At 35.3% G+C, this 16,997-nt stretch overlaps 1 protein-coding gene across 1 annotated transcript in view; it reads left to right on the top strand.

Annotated features, from left to right (window-relative positions):
• The window catches only part of LOC135696287 (uncharacterized), a 30,139-nt gene extending 14,178 nt beyond the window's left edge, over nucleotides 1–15,961 (top strand). The window contains exons 2-3 of the mRNA XM_065215634.2: nucleotides 12,857–13,026; nucleotides 14,073–15,961. Coding sequence (XP_065071706.2) covers nucleotides 12,857–13,026; nucleotides 14,073–14,246 — 344 coding nt within the window. The 3' untranslated portion in view covers nucleotides 14,247–15,961. The remainder of the gene's footprint in view (nucleotides 1–12,856; nucleotides 13,027–14,072) is intronic.
• Nucleotides 15,962–16,997: the final 1,036 nt, after the last annotated feature.

Genomic DNA, 16,997 nt, shown 5'->3' with positions numbered 1-16,997 from the left:
TCTTCTGATGATTTCAGTTCTGCCAGAGATAAGCTAATACACTTTGAGGCTTTTAAGCCAAACCAACAAAAAATAAATATTGCAGACATGCAAGGGAAATAGGAGAACTGAGAACATCATCGGCGTAGAATTGCCTTTTCCGTTTGTAGCTCAGTCACTAATGAGTTTTTCTGATAACCGTTTTCATGCTAATTGTGAACTACATACAACTCAGTAATAACAAGGCTCAAGTGTACAAGAAACTTGGAAATACTGAATTCATAACAGCTAATTACAAACTTAATAACAACTTGAAATTACAGTGTACATTGAAGGCGTTCGGTGGTTGTGTTTAAAACTTCTGTGTGAAGCACTTTTTGATTTGTTTTGACACTGCTCTGTTTGGCACGTCTTGTCTGTCTCCTTAGCTCCCTGAATATTGCAAACGCTACGTATTTTCATAAACAAAATATAATGTTAGCCTTTGTTAATTACTTGATTACTCAATGTATTTTGTTTATTGGATTGTGTTTAAGCTTTTCGATGGCAAGAGACGTCATATAACATAGGAGGGAAGTACAGGAAATGTCCATACGAAGCTCTCCTCAAGAATATTAATCTCTATTTAGGCCATAACATGTACCGACTTAGCATTAGAAGCAAGGCCCGGCCTGAAAGGGTTTCATTGATTTTGCGGTTATACAGATATGAGCTTATGTGCTGTTATTGAACGCAACTAATTGCCTTACTGCCGTGGTTCACTGGTTTATTTGATCTAAATTTACCTTGTTTAATATTTCCAATAGTTGTTATTATTAGCATAACTAAAATCTGAATGGATGGCAAGACAACCGTTTCACTTGCATGTGACTGAAACATTCACGCTACATCCACGCTGGTGCCATTCAACTCAGTGAATTGTTGAAAAGGAGACTGACAGCTATTTCAAGACAGCGCGTTTTGAATATAATTTTAATCCGCCTTGAGCAACTGATTTTGACTTAACCAATAAGAGACAAAGCTCCACCGTTTGAGCTTGCAAAGGATAGAATGTTCGAAGTTAATTCATTGGATGTCCACGTATTTGTTTTGTATGTAGAATAGAAAAAAAGGAAAGAAAAAATTTGTAATGGCCTGTTTAATTTGACTTTCAAATTGCAAGGAACTCTTACCGATCCAGAGTAGTTTTAGAAGCCCGGTAGCAAAAGTGCCCGTGTTAACGATCCCATGCAATTCAAAAGTCAGAAAATACAGTATTTGAACAGGAATAAGTAAAGCATTCTCAATACTGGGTCAAGAAATATGAAGCATACAATTCATTCTTAAGAAATGTATGAGAGTAGAAACCTCTTATTTCCGTTTAATCTTTACATTCGTATTTTTGGCATGTTCTTATTACTCTGTTATCCAAAAATCCTTAAAAGAATATCTTATAACTTTATTCAATGTAGTATTGAACTTTCTTCTGAAAGAGTTTATATTTAGACAAGTGCTTTGGAGGAATTCTTTAGAAGAAAAACAAACTTTTCAAACAGCGTCTTGCATTCGAAAATCCAATTTAGAACACTTTTATCAGGAATGACATTAAAAATGCCTAAAATTTTAATGGTGTCAATCGGGTGTCAACTATACTTTCGAAGAAACAGTATTACCTTGAATTTTTCTCTGTTTGATAATCCACTCAGTATTTTTTATTGGTCACTTTGTTAGCTTAGTGATTGAAGATCGATATGTGAATCATTTCAGTTGTGTGAATCATTTTGTGATGAAACGGTGATGATAGAAACTGATAAGATTCAATCAGCATTCGATTACCACAAATCCCCTTTTTATATCGCATATTTTCAGGTGTGATCAAAGGCATTTCTTCTCAAAAGCTTTCTCTTCGACTAAGTTTATTTTGTAGTTCATCAACAATCATTTTTACTAAATGCAGATGTACTGCTTCACAAAAAAAGTAGTTGTCAAAACAAGAGCTGTTTTGAAAACTTTAAAGCTGCATAGTGCCAGAGGCTTTGAGAACCGTAGTTTGTTTAGACCAATTCGGCTTTATTAATGTTTAATAATGCCAATTGGATTGATAGACTTTGTATCGCTTCATTCCTGGGAGGGACTATAGGCCGATTCATTTCATATTAAAGCAATCATAAAGCCTAAAACCACATTGTTATTCGATCGGGATATTTCTCTGGTTTACTTTGCAACTCAAGTGCCCAGTCCTTTTTGTTATTAACGACTTAAATACCTCTAATTCTTTTGCAATGTCTTCACAATTTAGACGGCCTATATTGCTTACATCCCCCATCTTTTCTTTTGAGATGCATTGTCAAAAACGATCAGCCTTAAGTATTTATTGTGTTCTCTCTAACCAGTCTTTGGAAAGCTTCCTGCTCAAAGACGACATGAAAATTTCATGTTTTGCCAAGACAGGATTAAGTACAAAATCAAAACAGTGTAGAGGTTTGTCAGTCATAAATCTATCCAGAATGCAAAGACGCTATCTTACCAAAACATCCTATTATTCTGACCTTTTTTAATTTGCCTGCAGGTGGGGAATTTGCCTCTGCATTTGTTCATCCGTTTAAAATGCGACTTAAAACCAAAATGTTCGGAAGATCAGGAGATCCCGATCTTTAGCATTTGGTTTTCAACTTAATGTTAGTATATCAGCATTGTCAAACTAATTGTTTGAAATCTAGAGTAATAAAAAGCTCAGAAAATGTCGTATTTTGACAACAAGAATGCTGCACGGTTGCTTCACTGATGCGTGAAACGGTCTTAAGTGCATTAAGAAGGAAAGTTGAAAATGTGCTGCTAGTCGCACAGTATCAAATAGATCTTGGCATCGGTAATAGAATAACAATTGCAATTTTATACATCACTCTTATTAAAATTTCAATATAATTTCCATCTACAGCAATCCTAACAATTTAAACAAACTCGTGTCTGATTAAATTTTTTGTCTTGAATGCCTCTTCTCTTGAATGGTATACCACTCTTGTTAGCCAATAGCAAGCTTGCCAAAGTCATATTGTCTGCGACATCATAGAAGACAAGGCCAGACTTTTCTGGAAGCGTTCCATTTTTGAGGGAAAATCAAAAAGCTCTAAGTAATGTAAAATGTTTTCAGGTATTCTTGCATTAGTTGGAAGCTACAGAATCTAAATGTTAGAAAAATAATTGTCAAAAAATGGCCAAAAAGATACTACTATGTGAAAGTATCGACTTTCGTATTTCGTATTTTGAAATGAGTTAAGAGGTTTAGACATTTCTTCTAATTCCCCTGGTTGAAGATAGTTGTAAATGAATAAAAAGGTAGATGGTAGGACTAATACTAAGAGTTGCAAATTTGTAGGTCTCTTAATTTTTGAGTTCAAATATGTAAGAAGTAAATAAAAAAAAAGTAAGACCTATTTAGGAAATTAAGAGAGAAACCCTTAAGGTCACTTTAGCTTTTTATATCATATTATCAACAAGAAACAATATAGAATAAGAATGAACTGGCAGAAATAATTCTTGATGCATGTATCTAAAGATTAGGTTTTGTGCTTTCTCGTCAAATTGAATGAATAGAACCCCACCAATATTCTTACGGCAATCATGGTTTTTGGAAGCCAAACTTTTAAAAACATCGTGCAATTAATATTTATGAAAGGCTGAATCATTGACTTTGTTATCCAGTATTTGTTTTGCTATGTATACGCAAGTTTAAAAATTTTTGGTAATTTGATTGGCAGTTTCGTTTTCAACCATTTCGGACATGAAATCACTTCAATCTTTGATTGACTCCTGGCATCATTGATCATTGTAACCGTTTGTGGGAAAATTTCAACTGGTTATGCACTGCATTGCGTATAAATTTCAAAGGGGAATCAATGTCATTAACCATAATATGCCGAAACTAAGCCATCAGAATGAGTAGATTTCTGTAGAAGTGAATCATAGAAGATAGCGAAGACTAGCCTCGATAACTGTATATCATACATTTATTTATGCCTGCCAAACCTTTTCTTCTATAACAAACTTGAATTTTCTCACGCTAAATCAGATATGACTGTTAACTTTTCATTTTGTTTAAAGTCTTGCTGAGGGTGGACTTTGTATTGCTTTTCAAGGCATGCCATACCGCTACACCTGTCTTCGCTGCTTCGAGGAGATCTGGTGAAGTGGTTGGTTAGGCGTGTTCATGCTGCTGCAATTTTGGGCGAGGCTCGCTGTGCGTAATGGCTGTTTTGGCACAGAAAAAGAACAACGTCATATTTATTCAATTTACGCGAAATATTCAAAACAAAAATCGAGGTTTCACATGTGTTTTGTTGGGAAAATCTCAGGTTTCCTGAACCTCAAGCTCAGCAGTTCCACTAGAAATATTTTAAGAAATCGTTAACGCTAGACAGAAATTGAAAGATCAAAAGCGATACAATTGCAATTTCCCGTTATATTTGCATGATTCTTGTTACAAATCGAAGTTTGTGAATAGGTATTTTGCTCTATTTTCTTAAATCCACTGTCACGATGCCCTTATAACACCCCTAAAGAAGCCAAATACAGTTTATTTTGCTCTCTCGTTAACTAACGTGATTGTTAGTGGTGTTGATGACAGTGGTCCTTCACATTATTTGGCCTTAAGAGCCAGCCAAGCCATTCACCTGTGCCCATATTTTTTTCTCTGCATATTCGAATCTTTTTCTGTCAGAATACGTTTTTCAATCTGTTTCTTTTTAATTGTATTTCCATAAAGTTGTTCCAGTGTCCCAATATCTTCTTTAGCGTGAACAGTTTGATCTTTTATCGTTTAATGTTTTTTTCTCTTTGAAGTTTTTTGCTTCATTTTTAATTCTATTGACTTCACTTTCTAGGGCTCCTTAGTTGTTTCTAGTGCCCTTCATTTTTTAAGTAACCCTATTATGGTGCAAAAGAGCAAAAGATCTTGGCCTTGAAAATCCATACCTTCCACATTTTACCTTGACAATTATATCCTATGATTGTCATTTTCTTGCTATTCTAAAAGTATTATAATGCAGTAAGCAAGCGTTTACAAATAATGATAAGGCGCTAGAGAAAACTTATGAAATGCCAGTATGCGATGAACTTAATTCCATGATCGAATGTGTTGAGTGTTTGTATGTTTGGTCTTATCTTCAATAAAGACAGAAAATGCCAATGCCCTCGTAATCCAATCAATCCTTAAACGGCGCGCAATCACTAGTAAGGTTAAAGGCGCAGCTGAATTTATCGTTGCAGGAGTCTTTTGCAGAAGAAAATATTGAAACACCAGAATGGTGGAAAGTTTTCAAGCACGCTATTATTTTCTCACGAGAGAGAAAATTCTGGGACGTTTTACCAGTTGCACATATTTGCGTCGCTGTCGATAACAAGTTTCACTGCGATCTGTTTAGCGTTGGTTGCCGCCATTATCTCTAAAACGTAGCACCGAAAGGTTAGATTGATACAGTAACAGGTGCGTTGATCCCATGTTCTAACTCTAAAAATTGTGCGATCTTGGGTCATCATCACGGTTTATTTAAAGATTTTTCTTTTAGATTGCAAGGAAGCAGCAGTTTTGCATTGTTGATGAGGCAACTCGTAAAACTACCGCTCTTCTTCTAACTGTGGTGTTCTTGAATTAGCGTGATGAACGCAGTCAGGTTGCTATTCAACGCAAATGACAACAAAGTGATTCTGATTGGCTGGCTCGAGTCTAAGAATCTTTATCCAGTTGTACATTTTATCTGCTTAAAGGCTTTTGATTCTGTAGCTTATCAGTATGGTTTCTCAGTTTTCGTTGCCAAGGTACATTGGAGACACAAGTGTCTTTGTAACTACCTGACTTTTCCTGTGGAACTTACTATTTCTACTGGAACCTATTATCTTGAACAGGTAAAGGCACAAACGTTCACAGGCGTCAAATCAGTTTTAGAAGCGAAGCAAATATGCAGCGTATTAAGTGTAAATCTGCTATCAGTTGCAAAATTTGGCAAATTGGAAATAATTTATAAATCAACCGGGCGCAAACATATTTGGGGCAAACTCCGCTTGATTACAATATATCAAAACTGGGCTCTTCCTCTCTTAAACATCATATGTGCTAATCCAGTACACAGGCATTGTGAGGTGGTTTTATTTGATTCTTCAATTTCAAATTTATAGAAATCTGCAGTCTAAAAGCTGAGTCGGAGTGAACTTCTTCCACATTTGAAACCCGCTCTCTTGCCTTTGGATTTTCAAATGTTTGAAAGAAGTTTAAAATTTGCTCGTTGACGTTGCAAGTATTAACACTGCAAGCAAGGCGGTAGCCTCCCCTTGGAATCGAGACTGCAAAGGTTAACCCACTGTTGACAGTTCTTATCAAAACTTGCAGCTTGCAACTTGAACACTTGAGCATCAAGTATACGTTCAATTTGCTACAACTGATTGAAACTCACTGTTTGTATGACATGCAGCACTTATGTGTGTGGCTTGATCCTATCTAGGACAATGGCGTCTTTTGTGCTATCTCAACGTTTGTAGATTTTTCCTTATCTACAAGTAGAAAATTGAAGATGTGGGGATCAACTTTTTAAGTTTGTGTGCTGCACCATCTTTGTTATTTGCTCAGCCTAAAGGTCTAGGTCAGTAAAACATGATAGCATCAGAACATACGATAACATTCTTAGTTAAAGGGAGGGGCTTCAATGATTTCATTGCCTTAAAGCAGCCTAACAACTGTTTTGCGAACTAAATATTTCTATAAGGTTTTCTTTTGTTTATCCAGTTAATTTTCTCAAGAAGAATATTCGATTTGATGTCTTATCCAATGATCTTGATGTGATCTAGAATTATCTAGTAAAGGTATGGCAAAGATGAACTTATCTTGAATGCTTTAAGTGAAGTTAAATGTCTCATATAGAAAGCCGCTAGACATCGAGTATTCATTTTGGTGGAAAATAGAAATAAAGAAATTTGAGGTTGCATCTAAATAGATGATAGCCGTAAATTCACTATGAAGCATGACTTTATTGCTTTTCATAAATACAAAATAAAGTGAAATATATTAAAACATTTTTTTCATTAATCGAATCAGTTAAAAGTTTAAACTAGGAGAGCAGTTTCACAATGAAATGATAAACATGATATTAGATTAATCTGATGCTTATTTCTTGTTTTGAATAATTAGTGCTTTTTTATTTTGTGCTAATTCTTAATAATCTTAGAAATGAATCCTTTGAATTTGGTTTTCTTGTAAGGGCACTTCAAGTAGAAAAGTGAATATTTACTTTGAGTTAAAAACGGCTAGATTCTCAATTTATTCGAATCAGTTTGTATTTTTCTAAGTTTCTAGGTTTAACATACTGCCATACAAAAACACATTACCAACGGTCTTTTACCAGTTTAACGTTCAGATTGGACTTTCAATTCGAGAAACTCCTTTTTTCCACCCATGTTTTGGGCAGAAAAGTTCGCTCCACGGAGTTAGGAAGTAATAAAGGTTTTGTCTTTAGTTGAGATAGCCTATCGAGCAATAATGTTCTGTTTCTTGTTTCCATTTTTTTCATCTTCTAGCTATGTTTTATCTCAATTGCTTAATAAATTCCATTTTATATTGCTTGTCCCTAAACATAATTGCCATACCATCATGCAACTTTCTTTATGGCCTTAAAGTGACAAGAAATTCACTGAGACCTCACAACTGCCAGACGATGCCACAGTTTCGTGTTCAAACTACATTGTTGACAAACGTGACCTTAACATCGTCTCCTTTGAAGTAAATGTTGATATTCTATTTTAGGTTATATAGTGTGAGAGGACTGTTGAAGTGATAGTCTTCCAAAATTCAGACAATGTTTGACAAACAGGTTTTGTTTTTCTACCTTAACAACGATCCCTTTCCCACATACCAACCTGCCTTATGCTTCTAAATTGAGAGATCATTCTGGTCATCATTTGATGACGTCATTTTTTGCGTAAACAATTGCCATAGAACATGAGCGACAAATCAAATAAAGATGCATAAATTTTCATTTTGGCAAATGACTAAAATATGGCTTAATTGAGTAGCATGTAGTTATTTAAAAAGCGAGCATGGAAGAAAAAGACAAAACTATATTTTATGACAGCGCTTCCCTGCCTGCAAATATTTTCATTGAATAGCCGTAAAACTGGAGCATCAAGAAGAACATAATTACATTTTTAAGAACAAAATGCATTTCACAGAGGCCTTGGAACGTTGTAAAAATTAGAGGTGGGCGAAAGCTCAATACTTTCTAATGAATCTTTGAAATTAGATTGAAGTCGCTTAATTTTTAATTCTTTCTTTTGTCAAAAAATAATCAACTCTTGCCCCCCAACCCTCCAAACCCAAACCCCCAAACTAATGCCATAAAGTTTGTATCTCTTTAATGTTACACGACTTCATTATCAAATGCCCTTGCTCTCATAACGCTGCCTTAAGTGCTAATTAATAGGAGCCCTGTATCAGATACTTATGGATGTTCCTTTGGAGAGCTAATGAGGGGAGGAAATAACAATGTTACTCTCTTTGTCACCAACTAAAGAAGTAATTTCTGAGATACAGTATGATCTATAATCTTGTAACCATTATTTTCCAACTTTGTGGAAAGTAAAGATATCGCGACAGCGAGCTCCACTTCCAGAATTTAAATGTTTTGCCAACCAGAAATCCTTCAGAAGTCAGAAAATTAGAACTTTTTCCATCTGCTTTCTGCTATTACTTCGATTAAGCCACTTTGCGAAAATTGGTTTTTTAGGTGTTAATCCCAACAGTCACAAAACGCATTTCCCCACTATTGAAATTAGTTGTCAAACAGACAACCAGAGACAATAAGGTTTAATTTCATAAGAAATACTAAAGCTAAAAAGCTCTTAGTATTTCCCTTTATTTGACATAACAGTAAGATTTCTGTTATAACTTCTAAATATTCTCTCTAAATCAGGAAATTTAATTTGTGATACAATGTATAGAGCTTTTTCAATAATAGCGCAACGAATCTTTCATTATCCGATGCCTCATTTTAGTCAGTATCTTCAGTGCATCGGATGAAGCCTGCGTTTATGAAATGGGTAAAATGCACGATTAATAAATGGAATATGTCCTAGATTTTCAATCTTTGATTCATTTGATAATAGCTAACATGTTCGTAGAGCTCAGCAACTGGAATAAACAACCTTTTAGATGCATTATGCCAATACAAGAACATCTTATTTATACTACTTAGCCGGTGTTAAAGCAAAAAAACTCGAATTTACCCATCACTAACAACAATCTCCTTTTTAGCAACATCTAAGGAGATTGGTTTGGAATTATTCTTTGCATAATTATCGGTCAAGCTGGAAAAGATTAAGCTCTACTTAAAAGATATCGAGCACTTGGGAGGCAAGGCTTGTTAAAACCTTCTCTGTATGCAGGTCTAAGACACCTACAGAAAATGGTAGAAATGATAACTGCGACAGTTATTTCCTTTTATGCCATATAGAAAATAAACTCAAAAAGAGGTTTGAAAGAGAGGTTAGCTTGTTTTATATGAAATGACACATATCGAGGAGAAAATTCGTTTAGAGAATGTATCGATGTAGAATGCTATGATTAAAAGGCTTAATTTCACTTTCAAACATGTGTCTTGCAAAGAGTTTTAATGGCACCTGTATGTATTAATCATCGATATTTTGCAGAGTCTGTTCCCCAAAAGGCTAGCAACATGATTGATGATAATCATTGTTGGATCTTGTACGAGTTCTTTAAGCATCCCACTTGAATGTTTTATCAAAAATACATGCAACATTTGGAAAAGATCATCATTTGCAACATTTCTTGCTACATTTTTTATTGCAGCTGTATCTCTGTGCTTATCATTAAGCCCAAATATAGCCTAAAGTTATTTTATACTTTGAGTTAGCCAATATAATCTGGCAAATGACGCTGATTTCGTCGTCGTTTTGCACTAGCAAGCCGTTAACTTAAGCCATGCAGTCATCATTTTTAGAATGAAACGTCGTTTGTGTAAATTCCACTGCTTTTCCTAATCATATTCGCCAGATTAATAACCTTGAACTGTCACCGATAAGTGATTCGGTTTGTATCGATAGTTAGAACGGAGCAGGATAGAAATCTCGTAATCTCGAATGCACTTCAGAATTCTATACTCTGCGATTAACTGCCCGTCGCCAAACAGCAAACATTGTATTCAATTTTGAAGTAGCAAACTTAAATTTATTTGCTCATTAAAACTTGCTAAGCTCTATAGCTTAGCTTTCGATCACTTCCATCGAAATAATTTGCTGTTTTTTCATGAATTTTGATGACTATTTCCATTAATATTGACATTACAAGAACCTCATTTCATGCAGTTTTACGCTAATGTCGAGTTACATGCCTGTCGTTGTATCCATTGTCAACTCGTCTTCCCCGATAGATTCATCATCTCCTCGTCAAAAAAAAGAAACACGTTTAGGACAAAAGTCGAGAAAGGATTGCTTAACCCGTTTGAACATTCAGGATTTTGTAGTGTTGACGCATGTGCTGGAATAGATTATTCAATTGTATAAGGGCTAGAAGCAGGGGCGTCGCCAAAGAGGTGTATGGGGGGTGCAGTACCCCACCCCCCCCCCCAACAATTTGTCCGTCGGCATATTAAGGATTTTTTGCCGGGCAAAAGAAGCTATTTTTGTACTCACCCTGGAACCTTTTTCAACAATTCTAAGGTATTCACTTTTCTGTCAGTATATAAGAACATTTATCTCTTTACCACACCCTTCAAAAATGAGACACGTCCTTTTTAGTCAGCATAAAGCACTAACTTACCCCTCCAAAATTTTGTTTTGGCTTCGCCCCTGGCTAGAAGGCCGTTTATGTGTACTTTTCATTCCATTAGGGTTTTCAATTGTGCAGGTCATGCCCAGTCCAGTTTCCCAACATCCAGTTGATATTACAGTTTTGTTCTGCATCGTGCATCATTTACCATAACTTAGCATCGATAAAGGCAAGAAATTGAGTTTATATTTGTTAAAGAATATAGTTTGTGCAGCTTTTTTGTGTATGACATGTTTCAAAGTTATCAACTTGCAACTGTGGTTGTATAGAGAAATTAAGTTCGGTCATGAAAAGCGATTTTTTTGGATTTTTCGTCTTACTGTGTCGCTAGAAAATGGTCTGAAATCCAGAATGATAATCTTGAATTATTTTGTTGGTTTCAGTTTTATTTGGAAGAAAAAACGATATTTAGGCCTTAAGAAACACTTTTCCCCCAATTGGTTGTCCACGTGAATAGTATAGTGCACACTCTGTTTCTTGCTGTTTTTATGGTCATATCTTAATGAATTGGTTATATTCACAATGTTAGATGCTATATAGTTTGGTATTGGCATTAATTGATCTAAAAGTAGTGGTCCCGTCCATATTCAAAGGGCTTGCTGTAATGGTTCTTTATTATCGTGAGAAACAGGCTGAAACTGCTATTTTGTTTTCTTGAAAGAATTCAAATCAATGTTTTAAAATTCTGCTTGTTCTGTCGGCATTTTGCAGTTAAGTCATTCTAGTAATAGGCTAAAATTGTTTAACGAAGTTGATCTAAGTAAAGCTCTACGAAGGAGCATTATCTAGGGAGAAAGGCATAAGGAATGCCAAGCCGTAATGAAGTGAATCCCTAAGAAGGAAATTTAATACTAATTGAGGCGCACATGCGTGAATGGGTGTGGTGAAATTATCATCATAGCAATTCTCTGTCTTAACTTATTGATCATTGCAAAATGCAAGGACCTGAGGCCTATCGTTGCCCCAAAACCTTCCTATCCCGTTAGTCGGGAAGAATTTTGTTGATTTCTTAAACGAACTTATACGATCTAAGCATTACATGGTTATGTGATCCAATTTGAGTAAAAAACACACGGTTTCCTTACGGCTAATTTCACAACTTAAGGAGATTAAGGATTTCGGCCATGGCGACCATTGAACAATCTAGGGATAAGCTCAATGCAGAAACAATTCGTACGAAGTAAACGAGAAAACCATGTAAATCTAACTGCATTCCTTGCTAGATTTACTTATCATATTCACTGAAAGTTGAACTATTTTCTTAGCTTTGTCTCTGCATACCTAGTGTTACGCTCTGAGCGAGAAGCGGTTCAATGCAGTTAAGAAAACTTTACTGTCAATCTTAAAACTTCTTACGCACGGAAAAAAGCAAACCTGCACTGTTTTTTGTTCTCTTGGATCTGCTTCTACTTTTTTTAGTGCAAAGTACCTATCAAACATTTTCCACAACCTAAACTATTTAAAAAACAAACCATTTAAAGTGTTAATTTATAACTCAATAATTTTCTTTGAGCAGATGGATTATAAGTTAATTATTTCGTTTCCAGCATCATGTGATTAGAATTAATCAAACTATTTTGTTCTAAAACTATTTTGTAAAATACTTAAGAAATAATTTGAATACCTATCTTCAGAGTTCTAGTAAAAACCAAATGTTCACTAGTGCTTTTATTATTGAAAATAGGCCTTTTTTATAGAAAGGGCTTCATCGATTCAGACGGAGAGTGAGAGTGGAAGTGGAAAGGATAAGATTTAAAGAAATATAATTTGACAATGGAAATAAGTATTTTAAATGTAATTTGAACAAAATAAGTTAAATAATCGGATGTAAACATAACTTCCAAGCCCGTCCTTTTCTAAACAAGGCGGTCGTCTTGTTAAGCTCTTATTCAAGCTATTTTTAGAAAAACACCTGGATTACAAGACTGGGCCCTGTCTTTGTTAGTCCTCACATTCACTTTTAGCATGTGTTTAATACCAAAATCTATCTGTGTCCATGTTGGACAAATATCTAATTGCCAATAATCCTATTCGATTATGTGTCTGTAACCAATCCTCCTTCTTCTATAGATCACTGTGTTACCACGACAACACCGACAAAAGCGAGAAAAGAGAGAACAGCATTTACTAAGCAACAAATCCGCGACCTCGAAAACGAGTTCACAAAAAATAATTATCTCACGAGGCTACGTCGGTACGAGATCGCAGTAACACTTAATTTAACAGAAAGGCAAGTTAAGGTGAGTTGAATGCTTTTGTTAATAGGAAAGGATACTCGAGGATTACTTGATCACTGATTTATCCTTGTGTCATATACATAAATGAGGCCAATTTATGATGGCTTCAACGTTTTTTTTACAGTACATAAATTCCTAGTTATTTGTTGGTTGCTTTTTGCGATGTAAGAAGAGGAAAACAGTGACTTAAAACTTAGTCTCTTTCAGTTCTTATAGTTTAACAGAGGTTTTATATGTACCAAGCTTTTCCAAGGTTCAGCACTAATTGCACACTATTTAAAGATTGAAAATTATCATATAATGAATGAATGCCAGAACTGTGATGGCACAAAATAAAGCTGTTTGATTCTCGTCTGGTTCTACAGATGAGATTTGAACTTATTTTTGACATTGCAAATGGGATTATTGGCTTGTTGGCCTACTGATCTAATGTATCTTAACATTTAAAGCACTTTATCTCGTATGGACACATGGACTAATCATGAGCTAAAGATTTCAAACCATTCAAATTCCAAAGTCGACTCTGGGTTTTATAGACATTTCTGTTATAATGATCACAAAGAAATATTTGTTGCTTTCATGCTAACGTAATATTGCCTTTTAAATAGCTTCTGCGCATTTGAACTGATAAGTACTTCTAAGGTAACAATTTCCTCCTTCGCTATGTTGGAGTTTTTTTTGTAAACTTACGTCCAAAGAAAAAACCGAAGATATGTGGATTCGATAACAGTTCATAGTTTTAAATTTGTAGCAAGAAATTTGCTATCAACAGATAAGTATAAATGATGAATGTTAATGGATAATACACAGTATTTTTTTAAAATTATCTACTTTGCAGATTGTTACCAATCGAGCTACCGGGGTGCCTAAAATAAGTACCCAGCCGGAGCATCCTATCCCTTCCCCGCATCGGAAGGTAAATAATCGAAGCTCGTTGTTTTAAACCTGATAGAAAGAAGATAATAAGTACCCCTTGTCGGGAGGTCAAACCCCTCAGAAAGAAATATTTTGCCCCACTCCTTGTGACATTTACAGTGTTTTATTTTTAGGTTTGGTTCCAAAATAGACGGATGAAATGGAAACGAGTCAAAGGCGGTCGAGGGCGGGGTGCTCAGGGTGCTAATAATTTAAAGAAAGAAAAAACAGCGCAAAATGGCAGAGAACAGTGCGAGCAAATTAAAACTGAAAAGCCAAAACCAAGCAAAACGAAATTACAAGGTTAATTCTTGCATTTGAAAGAATGTTTAGTAAATTTATTTGATTGAACTTGGCCGATCACAAATTCATAGCGGCAATGCTCAATATTTCCCATGATGTGGAGTTTTCCGAAGCTTGTGAATTTCATGGAGCTCGAAAGGTGAAATTTTAGAAATGATCTTTTCGTCTTCAAGGACAATGAACTCCTTAGGAACAATGTTTGTTTTCGAAGATTATTTTGGCCAATTTCTAGTTCTTGTTGTTGTTGTTGTAGTAATGAGGCCGAACGAAGAATCCGTACTTTAAAGAATAACGTATTTTAAACTGCCTACAGTAAAAAGTTAATAGAGAAATTTTAGAAAAGGGTACGGAAATGTACCTGCAAACATTTCATGCAATATTTTGTTTGAACCAATGTTCTTCCATTAATTGGTTTATAATGGGAGACTCAATAGGAGAAGTCTCCCATTATAGGGAAATCTAGAAGTGACCGGCTTACATCTGATATACCTTCCCCAACCATTTTAATTGTTTACTGAGAAATTCAGCTTATTTAGAATGTCACAAAGGTATATGAACAACCTCGTATACTAAGAAATCGTAGCAAAGTTTTCGCACGGTTCCACCAGGCCTCTGTCACTGAAAGTCCCTCCCAAGAGATTAAACATTTGACAAGTTTTCATGATGTTTAAGCAAAGGCTAGTCTCTTTTGTTGAAACAGAATTCGCACGATCCTAATTGTTTGCGAAAACATTACGAGAGATTAACTGTATCACAAGACCTTTTAACAGAGCATCACATAAAACTGAACGGAATTCGAAAAACTAATGTAAAACTCGCAAAAAGTAACCACGCTAATCCAAGACGTCCCCTTCTGTTTGGATAGCAATTATAAGTAGAACCTAATACATCAAATCTTTAACCTAGTTCACTTAGGAAACTCGATCTCCTACTGTTGCCACTGTGTATCGTATTATAGTTTAAACCAATGGTCAAGACAAATTATTCTAAGCTTGCTCATTAATTTAATGTCGCTAAGGGTAGAAAACCATTCCTTGTCCAAGCTCTGACAGGTATGACGTAGTAATTTACTTGAGGTGGATATTCTCTAAGGAATTGTTCTCTCCAATATCATTTGAAAAAGAAGTTGAAATCTGAGTTTATAAGAATATTTGCCAGGAGGAAAAAATGAAATTCTTACAATTGTGAATGACAACTTCAGGCTAGGATGATATCTTTAATAAGGGCGTGTTTTTAAGTTTATATGCCTAGCATTAGGGTAACCCTAGTCTTGAGTCCATCCTTCTCTTTCACGTTGACGTATTTAAAACTAGCAAGGTTAGGTTACTTTTGTACTAGGATAGCTCTATCTAAGGAGTCAGGCTAATCTAATGCTAGGGTTGAGGTTTCATCAAATGATAACCCTGCCACAAGGGTAGAGATCCTATTTGTGTTGAAGATACTGATTCTGAATAGCAGGTGTGATGGTCAAACGCCATCACACTTGAAAAGAAAGTATACTCGGCCGCAAGGGTTCCATCAGGTAACGAAATTTGCATCAAAATGCAAGCTAAAGTTTGCCCTTCTTTCAGGGAATACCTTAGTAGTTGGGTGACCTTACCATTATGTAGCCAGGCTCTATATCGATATATTTAACGTTTTCTTAAAGGTTTTCCTTTTACGAGTATCTAGTCCTTGAATGGTTTCACCAAAAAGCGAACAAATAAGGATCCAATCTTGATCGATACTTTATCTCTGCTCATTGTTAAGCTTGTCAATGGAAGCTTGATAGTAGGTCCTGGACACGTTTTTCATGTTGTTATAGTTATTTGTTGCCCTAGACACAAATCATACACTTGTGGTGTATCAGGTGCTGTTAGAATGCCATATATGGCTACCTTGTATTAAACCATTGTTTTTTATTAAACATCACAAACATTTTGAGGCAGTGACAAATTGTCAAGCCACTCATGAGAAGATGAAATAAAATGCCCTTGCTTGAGATAAATTCCCCGAGCTTTTAAAAAAGTACCAGAATGGGCTTTAAATCACATGTTTGGCGTAAATGTGACTTGTTTTGCAAGTAAGGTGGCTGGGAATTCTAAATCCTACCAAACATTTGCTGGTACCAGATGCGGTTGAAAAACTGGTAGCTTTAAGATGTGAATTCCTTTTTATGACACGCAAGGATGCGGTGTTCTAACTTTAATTAACTGAAACAATACAACAACCTCAATGTTACTAGTCCTTTTCTCTCTTTGATACTTTCGAATATTTCTACCGATTGCTTCGAATTTTTCAGCATTTCCCCGCTTATTTTTCTTTACACTTTGCATTTTATATCAATTAACTATAATTGCACCCAAGGTTGCCTTGCCCAAATTGATTCATGTTTAGTTTTCTCGACTTGCAATCCAATAAAGCCAAAAAACTCTTCAAGATTCATAACTTCTATTTTATTCGAGGCATGTGACGATGAAATTGTGACTTGTTTTGTGGAAGTCGAAGCCAGCCATAATTTTGTAATTATGTTGGTGCCACACGTTCTGCTGAATGGCGAGAACCTGTTTATCTGAAATAAAAGTCATAAGATAGTTGATCAACAACCTTTAGAAGATACTGAATTTAAACAAGGAACAAGATTGTTTCGTATCTCGATCAATTCTTGCAGATAAAGGTCTATGTAATGATTGCAAATTTTCAGGATAAGAAAATATGTGATTGGATTCCTTGTAGTTGCCTAATTATAACTCATTCAATTGTGACAAAAAGCCTGT

The sequence above is a fragment of the Rhopilema esculentum genome, chromosome 14 (assembly GCF_057945365.1).
Source record: "Rhopilema esculentum isolate cy_ngs chromosome 14, ASM5794536v1, whole genome shotgun sequence".
NCBI lineage: Eukaryota > Metazoa > Cnidaria > Scyphozoa > Rhizostomeae > Rhizostomatidae > Rhopilema > Rhopilema esculentum.
This window is presented reverse-complemented; position numbering and strand designations above follow the sequence as displayed.